The 12,305-nt window shown below is 36.8% G+C and overlaps 2 protein-coding genes across 2 annotated transcripts; one reads left to right on the forward strand and one right to left on the reverse strand.

Annotated features, from left to right (window-relative positions):
- Positions 1-244: 244 nt before the first annotated feature.
- On the forward strand, positions 245-1,885 carry LOC117330134 (glucosyltransferase-S-like). Its single transcript, XM_033888352.1, has 2 exons — positions 245-339; positions 802-1,885. Exons 1-2 carry the CDS (start codon positions 245-247, stop codon positions 1,883-1,885), a joined length of 1,179 nt encoding a protein of 392 aa, XP_033744243.1.
- A 5,814-nt stretch (positions 1,886-7,699) lies between these two features.
- LOC117329495 (ER membrane protein complex subunit 7-like) lies at positions 7,700-11,763 on the reverse strand. The gene is made up of 4 exons (XM_033887456.1): positions 11,536-11,763; positions 8,798-9,056; positions 8,528-8,608; positions 7,700-8,032 (listed from the first exon to the last, which is right to left on the reverse strand). The coding sequence occupies exons 1-4, from the start codon at positions 11,751-11,753 to the stop codon at positions 7,898-7,900; spliced, it is 693 nt and encodes a 230-aa protein (XP_033743347.1). The 5' UTR covers positions 11,754-11,763; the 3' UTR covers positions 7,700-7,897.
- Positions 11,764-12,305: the final 542 nt, after the last annotated feature.

Consider the following 12,305-nt stretch of genomic DNA (forward strand, 5'->3'; position numbering starts at 1 on the left):
TTTGCGCATGTTGGACGGTTCAAAGGTCAAACATATACCTGATATACTATTCGTTATTAAAAATAGGAACATATGTCACTGGTAAAACCTTTATATATTTGGATATGTCGTAATTACGTAAATATGTATCTAATTGCAGTAACTCGTCAAGGTTTTCATGCATCGCGTGATTTGTATATTATTTTGAACTTGATAACTACGGTTAAAAGTTAAAATCCCGAGAGGTAAGTGTGTTAAGAGAACTATGACTATGTTGACTAGACTAGAGGAAAATATACCCAACCCAGCCGTGGAGCCGCACCGACTCAACGAAAAAGAAAGAAGAAGGAGACACATAAAGTGGGAACTTCGTGTACATATACCTACGATGAGGAAGCCTCTAGTAGTATTGAATTGGCAAAATACTACCTTGAAAAAGACTTTACAGTGACTTATTACAACAGTGACGGGATTTAATACAACAGTGACGGGATTTAATACAACAGTGACGGGATTTACTATAACAGTGACGGGATTTACTACAACAGTGACGGGATTTACTATAACAGTGACAGGATTGACTATAACAGTGACGGGATTTACTACAACAGTGACGGGATTTACTATAACAGTGACGGGATTGACTATAACAGTGACGGGATTTACTATAACAGTGACGGGATTGACTATAACAGTGACGGGATTTACTACAACAGTGACGGGATTTACTACAACAGTGACGGGATTTACTACCACAGTGACGGGATTTACTACAACAGTGACGGGATTTACTATAACAGTGACGGGATTTACTACAAACAGTGACGGGATTTACTACAACAGTGACGGGATTTACTACCACAGTGACGGGATTTACTACAACAGTGACGGGATTTACTACCACAGTGACGGGATTTACTACAACAGTGACGGGATTTACTTCAACAGTGACGGGATTTACTACATCAGTGACGGGATTTACTACATCAGTGACGGGATTTACTACCACAGTGACGGGATTTACTACAACAGTGACGGGATTTACTATAACAGTGACGGGATTTACTACAACAGTGACGGGATTTACTACAACAGTGACGGGATTTACTACAACTGTGATGGGATTTACTACAACAGTTACGGGATTTACTACAATAGTGACGGGATTTACTATAACAGTGACGGGATTTACTATAACACTGACGGGATTTACTATAACAGTGAGGGGATTTACTACAACAATGACGGGATTTACTACAACAGTGACGGGATTTACTACAACAGTGACGGGATTTACTACAACAGTGACGGGATTTACTATAACATTGACGGGATTTACTACAACAGTGACGGGATTTACTACAACAGTGACGGGATTTACTATAACATTGACGGGATTTACTATAACAGTGACGGGATATACTATAACACTGACGTGATTTACTACAACAGTGACGGGATTTACTACAACAATGACGGGATTTACTACAACACTGACGGGATTTACTACAACAGTGACGGGATTTACTATAACAGTGACAGGATTTACTACAACATTGACGGGATTTATTATAACAGTGACGGGATTTACTACAACAGTGACGGGATTTACTACCACAGTGACGGGATTCACTACAACAGTGACGGGATTTACTATAACAGTGACGGGATTTATTACAACAGTGACGGGATTTACTACAACAGTGACGGGATTTACTACAACAGTGACGGGATTTACTATAACATTGACGGGATTTACTATAACAGTGACGGGATATACTATAACAGTGACGGGATTTACTACAACAGTGACGGGATTTACTACATCAGTGACGGGATTTACTACAACAGTGACGGGATTTACTATAACAGTGACGGGATTTACTATAACAGTGACGGAATTTAATACAACACTGACGGGATTTACTATAACAGTGACGGGTTTTACTACAACAGTGACGGGATTTACTATATAAGTGACGGGATTTTCTACAACAATGACGGGATTTACTACCACAGTGACAGGATTTACTACAACTGTGACGGGATCTACTACAACAGTGACGGGTTTACTTGATGTGACTTTTCTTGTTAGGTAAGTATACCCGATATAGTGTTAAAATGTACACGTACGAGTGTAGTTGATATGGTTGCATTATTGTCACTGACCATTGATCAGGCTAATAAGATATTAGGCTTTATATATTTAAATGTTTGTGTATGTAGGGTGTTTCAGGTTCTCTACATAGCTATAGTGTTGATAACTGCACAGTAAAATAGGTTTAAAGGTCAGCCTGTGACACAATAAGTAATATGATACTGGAACCTGTGTTTTACCATGATCAATTGTGCTGACTCAGTGTTTATAATAGCTGAACCAATCATATAAGTGCTTAAAAGATTTACTCCAACCAGGATACATCTAATGCCGAGACACAAACTTCATACTTGTATTAAAACTCATTGTCTTCATATTGTCTGTATTTAAATCAAAAATTAAAAATGTGGACTTACGGACCTCCATACGAAAACACTTAACGATCACATGTACACTAACGGCAGAGTTAAGTTCGAATATATTTGCATTGTCATGGATGAGGATAAGTCCCTTGGTATTTTTAACACTTACCTTTTTACATCACCACACTGGCGTTAGTTTCTTAGGTAATTATCGAACCGCGAACAGTCAGGTTTGGGATAAATTTGAAGCTGGACTCAGTCCACGAGGTTGACAGTAACTTTGTAGTTGGTGGACTACGAGTCCCGGAGGTTGGTAGTTATTTCCCAGGACTATGAGTCTGGGAGGTTGGTAGTATTTTTCTGGACTACGAGTCCCGGAGGTTGGTAGTTATTTTCCAGGACTATGAGTCTGGGAGGTTGGTAGTATTTTTCTGGACTATGAATCTGGGATGTTGGTAGTTATTTTCCAGGACTATTAGTCCCAGGGTTGGTAGTATTTTTCTGGACTATGAATCTGGGATGTTGGTAGTTATTTTCCAGGACTATTAGTCCCGGGGTTGGTAGTTTTTTTCTAGACTATATCATATTCTAGTCTATATACTAGTCTGTGAGGTTGGTAGTAAGTTTCCAGGATCATTAGTCCCGGGGTTGGTTTTATGTGACGACAGATCAAGACCTAAGTAAGGTTGTATAGAAGTCGTGTAAGTATAAGGTGATGGCCGTAAATACCCATCATTACAGTGACAAATTACAGAAAGAGGACACGAATTGGAGTAGACCGACCTTTGTCAGTCTTTCTTTTATTGACATTAAAAACAAATATAATCATTGCGAACACGTTCTGGAGATCAATAAAAACAAAAGGTTCAACCTTTCAATTCCCTAGGTCTTACCAGATTTGGAAATAAACTAATCTTGGTAATGAAACTTTCTGACACGAAAGTGATAGTCTTTGTGTTGTCAATTAGGCATTTCCTTATTCATTGTTTTGATATTTTGATGACGACACATACCACAATTAATTTGTCTAATTGAAAACTTTAGATAGAGATAATCTATAGTATCATACCTTTACATTAGGGAGGTAAGTATGGTTTATTTACTTATCAAATGATACAAAAATACGGCAAAACATTAAAAAAGTAAATATGTTTAAAACAGATATCTAGTATAATTCCAAACGCCATGAGAACACCAACTTGCCACCCCTGAATAAGATTTAGTAGTCTCCACAGAGACTGTCCGTTACTACACCATCATTACAATAACAACACTCCATCTACAAAATGAGTCAGTCTGGGAAGTTATATAAGACCAAAATTCTCTGCTTCAATACTTGTCTATATAAAAACAATTTAATCTGATCACCCTTTTAATAGAAATTCTTGATTTTTTTATTTGATTCTATACATTGATAAATCTCCCCCTATTTCTCCCTATACAAACAAACAAGAGGCCCATGGGCCTTAACGGTCACCTGATTTTTGAAATATTTCAGTAAATTTGAATGAAAGAATGAATTTCAAAACAAATAAAACAAATGATAGTCAAAAATGTGATTTCCATATAACTATAGTAAAGTTTATCCCCTCCCATGGGGCAAACGCGAGACCCCAGGGATAGGAAATTCACAATTATGGTAAAGCACCTTAAGACCCTTCGATCTGTGAAGAGTATTTAATTCTACCTTATTTGGGTTGTAAGAAGAAGATTTTTGAAATTTCAGTTAATTTGACCCTTTTTGGCCCCGCCCATCAGCCCCTGGGGGTCAGTCAGGGCCAACATGTACATCAAACTGTCATCCCAAGCTGATAACGTTAACGAAGTTAGAATGAATTCCAATAAAAATCCAACAAATAATAGTCAAAAATGTGATTTCCCTATATAAACTATAGTAAAGTTTACCCCCTACCCAGGGGCAAACGTGAGACCCCAGGGTCATGAAATTCACAATTTTGGTAAAGCATCATAAGACCCCTTCATCTATGAAGAGTATTTGATTCTAACATATCTGAGAGTAGAGAAGAAGATTTTTGAAATTTTAGTCAATTTGACCCTTTTTGGCCCCGCCCACCAGCCCCTGGGGGTCAACCAGGGCCAACATGTACATACCATCAAACTGTCATCCCATGCTGATAATTTGAACCAAGTTAGAATGAATTCCAATAGATATCCAACAAATAATAGTAAAAAATGTGATTTCCCTATATAAACTATAGTAAAGTTTACCCCCTCCCCAGGGGCAAATGTGAGACCCCAGGGTCATGAAATTCACAATTTTGGTAAAGCACCTTAAGACCCTTCCATCTATGAAAAATATTTGATTCTACCATATCTGAGAGTGGAGAAGAAGATTTTTGAAATTTTAGTCAATTTGACCCTTTTTGGCCCCGCCCCTCAGGCCCCTGGGGGGTGGGGACCATATAATTCACAATTTTGGTTCATCCTCAGCCATGGAAGCTTCCTGTAAAATTTCATTGAATTTAGTTCAGCAGTTTTTAAGAAGAAGTTGAAAATGTAAATTGTTTACGACGCACGCCGGACGACGCCGGACAAAAGGCGATTGCAATAGGTCAACTGAGACTTCGTCTCAGGTGACCTAAAAATGTTGCTTTGTACTGAATAATCTCTCTCAAAATCCATCATTTAGGCAACCCTCAGCCTTAACTATAACAAAAACATATAGAGAAAAACATACTTTAAATGTCCCTGGGGTCAAATGTCAAGTCTGATTAGATTGTTTGAAATTAAGATGCATGTCCTTCACAAATTTGATAAAGGCTGCAGTAATTTCATATACCTATATATTTTCCAATAATCATCATTTTTTTAAACAAAATGTAGTCATTAGTAATAAATATGAAAGTCAAAATGGACCTAAAAGTACCGGTATGTCACACTTTCTGGAGGCATTTGAACCTATGACCTGCTAGGAAAGGATGTAAAGGAATGCATGCATATTTTATTTTCAAAACCAAAAAAAAAAAAAAAAAAATCAGGAGAGGTACTAAATATTAATAATGTAGCTTGATGTCATATTTTAATTCTGAGTTTAATTCTTATATCACTGTTATAATTTTTACTGTTAACCGATACCTGCTAAATTATCAGCTCACAAGAGCTGAACAATAGTTGGCCTTCAGGCCTTTTAAACAATGCAACAATAAGCAATCACATCAATATGATGTAAAAACATGTTGAAGGATGACTTCATTACTCTGCTTAATATCATCCTCCTAAAATATATCTACGTGGTGTCTTAGATGAAACAATATCCTACGTGACATCTCTTATATACATACAAAACAATGAGTGATGTCACCCACAGAAATACATATGTTCACCTAATATCTACAGATGTTTTGGAATTAATAAACATAATACCACATTATGATAAGCTGATATTTTGAAATCACTCCCCATCTCTCTTTATTATAACTAAATAGTTGTTAAGTGCCGCTTCAGATCCTAAAGCTCTCTCTACAAAACAGTGCGAAAATTGTCAATGATTGACGAGTACCCCTCCCAATTAAACCCTTTACTACTGACAGGTACCCCTCCCAACCAATCCTTCTCTACTGACAGGTACCCCCTCCCAACCTAACCCTTCTCTACTGACAGGTACCCCCTCCCAACCTAACCCTTCTCTACTGACAGTTACCCCCTCCCAACCAATCCTTCTCTACTGACAGGTACCCTTCCTAACCTACCTTTCTCTACTGACAGGTACCCCCTCCCAACCTAACCCTTCTCTACTGACAGGTACCCCCTCCTAACCCACCCTTCTCTATTGACAGGTACCCCCTCCCAACCTACCCTTCTCTACTGACAGGTACCCCCTCCCAACCCACCCTTCTCTACTGACAGGTACCCCCTCCCAACCTACCCTTCTCTACTGACAGGTACCCCCTCCCAACCTACCCTTCTCTACTGAAAGGTACCCCCTCCCAACCTAACCCTTCTCTATTGACAGGTACCCCCTCCTAACCCACCCTTCTCTACCGACAGGTACCCCCTCCCAACCCAACCTTCTCTACTGACAGGTACCCCCTCCTAACCTACCCTTCTCTATTGACAGGTACCCCCTCCCAACCCAACCTTCTCTACTGACAGGTACCCCCTCCCAACCCAACCTTCTCTATTGACTAGTAACACCTTCCACAACCCTATTTCTATTGACAAGTTGTTACACCCATTCCCCACTGGGACTTGGCACAAATTCATAACTCACGGTTATATGACACATACGATACATAGATGTATATATATGCAGGGTTAAAAATGTGTGTCAAGTCCCTGTGCTGTGCCTTATCCTTTTTCTCTTTGGAAAGTTCTATGTCATACATATGTTGCAATCCACACACTTTCAAAAATTTGAAAAAAGAGATGAGTATCTGTTGGGTAAAAAACACAGTTTTGTACAAAACATAAATGACCTAGTCAATGGAACACTTCAGTGTTTTATGTACAAAGAATAAATTATGAAATTCACAAATGCTGTACAAATATGTTATGATGAACACGGGCTACGTCACGTGAAGACACAATACTCATAAATCAAGAAATAAGTCCATTCCTGAATGTACTCTACACCACTCTAGCCCCATTTTCCCCAATGCTTAGAGTATAAAACATATTTTGATCATGTATTAACATTAAGCCAGTCTAGTCTCCACTATGAAAAAGGTCCAAGACATCAATATTTTTTTTATTACATATCAATTTTTCGTCACTCTAAACTAGATTGATGTAATCATATGAAACAAACAAATAAATAAGTTGTGCTTATTTTTAACCCTATTTGTTCGTAAAATATTCTGATTATACTGTGGTAAGCTTCCTGCTTTGCTTACAAGTCAGGCTGAATTATAAAAGCCCTCACACTGTCTTCAACACAACAAAATAATTACATATATTTGTTGAAATTTTGTACACAGACATTTTAAGGTCTTTATTCAAGACAAATATGTGGGATGAGTTTTGGATAGTAGGGTCATAAATACTCAAGTGTGAAGAAAATGGGGAGACAACTCTGGGTAATAAGGCTTTATAAACTACTCCCCACCCCCTCCTGGCTATGCATTTGATATCTGGATATGACAAAGACATCACAGAATAATCTAAAAATGATAATCAAACAAAGAGTTCATTCAACAGATGGTTCATCCCAGTACAAAATCATTTAGTGCAATATGTATACAAATTCCTGAAGTAAACATTAATCTTAGTTCAATTAAAAAAAAAAAAAAAAAAAGGGGGGGGGGGGGGGAGGGAGAGAGCTCTATTACATAGTAGTAAAAGAAGGAAACACATTCTAATTATTACTATTAATTTTAAAGGAAAATTCCAAGGTAAATTTCAATAAATTTCTAAAAACTTATTGATAAACAGTTTTGATGCACAAATAAGACTTAAAAGTTCTGGAATCCTGTTAATGAGTAATGTAACCCTTTGATTGTTAAGATCTTCGTTTTGTTGCTTTTGTTTTGGATGTTTTCTTGTTGTCGGCGCCACCAAGCCATCCAGCTAACATTTCCGAAATATCAGGCATACTGGACTTGTCATTTAAGGCTTTCATCTGGTTCTGCATTTCCTGTAAAGAAACAAGATTAATAGAAATTTTGAAATAGAAAACCTTAAATTATTCATAACTTAGGTAATGCACACAAAATCATACATGTACTTTTTATTGCTGAAAACTAAACAAAAATGTTGATAATATATTCACAACTATTCATTTATAACTCACTGGAGATTATATCCTTTAGATTTTAAAATATATAACACATATATCTGTATAAAGTATATTAGGATAACACACATGTGCATGTTTATTTGAATTGTATTCACTGTAGGTATATATACATTTAGTGGTTTGTTTAACAAAAGGTCTACAATAACCAGGGTTATATGCGGATGTTTACCTATGTGACATACATGTATGACATCGGTGCTGAATTCAGTCAGTCAGCCATGGGCTCAATTAAGAAAATTACTAAAGCATGTACATTTATACTGTAAGCATGATGAAACTCTGTGTAGACTTTTAAATACCTGGTACACCAATCCATGTATAGCATATATTTACCTTTTGTGCACCTGGGTCAGCTGCATTCATCATCTTTGGTAAAACCATAATTAAAAACAGTGGTAACACCATGGTTAGTACCTACAAAGGAAAACAAGATTGTACTCTTTCTGTCTTTTACATTAATATCACTGTTAAAAAAAGGAAATTTATCTTTATTTTACAAAAAACTACAGCAGCTAACATATGTGTATTGTTTGGTATTAACATTTTAATCTTGAGGAATTTCAATAGGAGAGATATGTGAGGACTGTATTTTAAGCACCATACCATTGGGTTCATCAAAAAGTCTTGAAATCTCCACTGTTCTCTTGTTTGGAAATAATTTGCTTTCATTCTTTCCTTAATTTCCAATGGGTATTGTATATTCTTCACAAGAGATGGCTGCAGATAGTTAACTCTTCTTGCTCTCATTTTGCCTTTAGATGTAATATCAACTCTTGCTGCATCAAATATGAAATTTGGATGTGAAACTTCAACAACATAGGATCCTGATGGAACTCCGTTGATAGTAAAGGAACCATCCGACCTGTAAATACAACACATGTAAAATTAACCAAGAATTCCTATTTGTCATTGAAGGCATCCAGTAGACTATAGAAAGTATATTTTGGACTCCTTGTAATCAGATTTGACTCTTGGTATTGAAGGAACAGGTCTGTTTGACATGTTTTAATTTGACCCTTCAGATTTCCAAGAACTTTCTTTTTTTACTTCTGAAACTTCAAGGTCAACTGGATCCCCCTTTTGTGGTATAGGCTGTCAAATTTACTTCTGCTGCATGGGCATTACAGATATGGAAATATATATTAACCTAGCTTTATAATATGAAACATTATCATATTGCCAGGATTAATTCTATCCTGAATATGGTATCAAAATAATGCTTCATTATATAGTATATAATTGAAAATTAAGGATTATTTCTTAAATCCAACAAATGATGAATAGCTTATATAGGTGTTTCAAATATTTAGTGTCTCACAAATTGAGTATTCAACTCTTGCTGCATTTGTCTTTGATGATTACATAATTATAAAATGACATTTATGGATTGTTCAGGACTCAAATAACTATTTCTATATCATATGAAAAACTTCATCTTTCTTCTATAAACAGAATGTAACATAAGTTATAAATTCACTCCAATGACAGTGTTTTTTTTAGGGTCGATTTGGGGCCGAATTTCGGCCCCTTCCCCTAGAGAAATTTTGTTGTATTTTCCCAATTTCTTGCTCATATTTTCCCATTCAGAAAATATCCCTTCATATTAATTGGTATAAAGAAATGCCGATCAAAATGTGTTTCACAAGATATTTTCAACGCCGATGTTCTCGTTCTATGTTGGTCGCGTTCGATATCGCAAATTCCCGTGCTTTCTGTTTCCGTGTCTGAATCGATGTCATTTTCCTCAATGTTTCAAATCGAGCGCACCGCGAAAGTCTGTGTCAATCGAGTGTTTTAATTGCACACTTGTCTCGCATATGCTATGACAAGCGCTTGAAAGTTTAAGATCATGTAAACAAGAGTCGCACAGCTCGAAGTATTATGTCAAAAGACTGACAAAAAAAGATAGGAAAGGCCTTACGAAAGTGAGTGACTTCTTCAAAAACACTTCCGGCGGCGATATACCAAACAACCCGTCAACTAATAAATCATCATCCAACATTGAATCTGTTTTATCAACTGTCCAGACGGAATGTTTACCCGTAGCAAACGTCAATGTACATGTAACCCGCGTCGATAGACGAACATTTAATGCTGCCAACTATGGATCTGCCTTCTCTTGGCTTTATCACAGTAGTGTGACATGTGGCTACATGTGCAAGTACTGTGAATTGTTTGAGAATTGTTTATTTTTTGGTGCACATTCGAGTTGTTAGCCATTTGTTACAAAGGGTGTAAAACTTTCTTCAAGAAAATTGAAAAAACATGACCACTGGCCTAGACTCTTTGGTGGACATGTTCAAAGGGCAAAAAACAAGGAAAATGGCCCTTTAGATAGCTAGTAAGAATCATTAGGCCAGATGAATGTTGAAAGTTTAACAGATAAATAAATATTTGGATGTGTTATTGACTTTTTTTTTTCATTTAAAACCAACAGCAGATTTTCCCAATTGGGGAAAAATGTCGCTGTATTTTCCCAATTGAAAAGGTACAGGCCCCTGTAAAAAAAGGGATGAAAAAATCACTGAATGAATATATCAAAGAATATCTGATACTTTTTGCTTAGCATTATGTTGATTGAGGTATTATATCACACATAATATATAGTAGCTAGTAAAAATGGTTAGCAACATCAGCTACATGCATGTTTGTTTTATGCACCACTCATTGAGACGAGTTACTGTAGTTGGTGACCCTTGATAACCCTATTTCAATAGGAGTTTCTGTCCCTTAGGTCTATGACATAGACATATTGATGGTACTACATGTATGTTGTTATTGATCTTTACAATGAACAAGGTAATTAATATAAGTAATTCTGTTAAAATCATCACCAGTATCATAATCCACAGCTACTCACTTCCACTACATATTGGATTTTTACTAGAGTTGTTAATTACCAGATACAAGCACCTCGGCATAACAAACGGAAAATCCATTTGCCAACTATTCAGGTTTTGAATTAAGAACTGAATTATTTATATTACATTACAGTGAACATTAAATTTTGTAAAATTCTATTACTCTGTCCGTTATTTTTTCAGATCTGACAGATGGAGGCTGTAACGAGTACAACTGGTGACGCGAAAGACAATCTACTAGAACAAAATGCATGACCTAACAATCGCTGATGTAGGGCTATTTGATGTCAATGCGGGTCGGGGGGGGGGGGGGGGGGGGGGGGTTGTAGGAGTCAGGTGATTATATGGACCGGCGGTCAATGATCAGGGTCGCGGACGCGAGGAGGATTTGCTGCATTGAACATTTTCTCTTAATCTCTCTTTACATTTTAATACTGTCTAGAACACTATCTTCTTCGCATGCCTAGTCCAACACGTTACCTCAACAATCCAACGTAATTTCCACCGTCAACCATCACCCGGGTTTGCATCATCCAGTCCTTGTCTCTGTATGAAACTAAATCTACTTTCCCGTCGATTCTAAACAGTCCAATTGTTTCAGAATCAATCGATTCATCACATAAAACGGAACAAATCAAATTTATAGCAACAATTAGTCCATACAACGCGATATAATTAAACTGAAAATTCATCTTCATCGTGTGAACACAGGAAGTTGACGCGAAATGCGAAAAGGTGAAACCGGAAGTTGACGCGATAGGCGATACCAATCAACTTCTCGACAAAACCGAATAGTCCGGTACCAACTTCACTGCATATATGTATATGTTTTCTTTGAGTAGTTTGTGATGTGGTTTTCGTTTGGTACATTTCATATACATATATCACAGAATCTGGGTGATGATGTTTTCTAAATCCCGACAGAGATTACCGCTGTAACTGTTTTATCAAAGCCAAAGATCATGACATCGACTCGTTTCATTATATTTATAGGCAAGTTTCTAGGCACTGATTCTGATTCCTCTTTCCCATCAAAGGATTTTTTTCACCAAACAAATTAATCATCACTTTAGTGTAAATTGGGGTTCTAACCTTAGTCTTTGCTAAACAAAATCACTATATTTTTGAAAGCAAATAACGTTTTCGTAAATAAAATACAAGACAAAACATGTGGGTAAAGGTCAAAATATAATGGTCAGAGTTACCTACCTGCTTTTGATACACGACACACCGCCTCACCTTGGGCCGTT

The sequence above is a fragment of the Pecten maximus genome, chromosome 6, assembly GCF_902652985.1.
Source record: "Pecten maximus chromosome 6, xPecMax1.1, whole genome shotgun sequence".
In the NCBI taxonomy this organism is placed as follows: Eukaryota; Metazoa; Mollusca; class Bivalvia; order Pectinida; family Pectinidae; genus Pecten; species Pecten maximus.

What these genes read in the sequence shown, in the direction of transcription:
- LOC117329495 (XM_033887456.1), bottom strand. Translation starts at nt 11,753, where the DNA reads ATGAAGATGAATTTTCAGTTTAATTATATCGCGTTGTATGGACTAATT. An exon ending in ACTTTTTGATGAACCCAATG is followed by an intron (nt 8,609 to 8,797) that starts GTATGGTGCTTA and finishes TTTCCTTTGTAG; the next exon opens with GTACTAACCATGGTGTTACC. An exon ending in CTGACCCAGGTGCACAAAAG is followed by an intron (nt 8,033 to 8,527) that starts GTAAATATATGC and finishes GTTTCTTTACAG; the next exon opens with GAAATGCAGAACCAGATGAA.
- LOC117330134 (XM_033888352.1), top strand. Translation starts at nt 245, where the DNA reads ATGACTATGTTGACTAGACTAGAGGAAAATATACCCAACCCAGCCGTG. An exon ending in AGAAGAAGGAGACACATAAA is followed by an intron (nt 340 to 801) that starts GTGGGAACTTCG and finishes TACTACAAACAG; the next exon opens with TGACGGGATTTACTACAACA.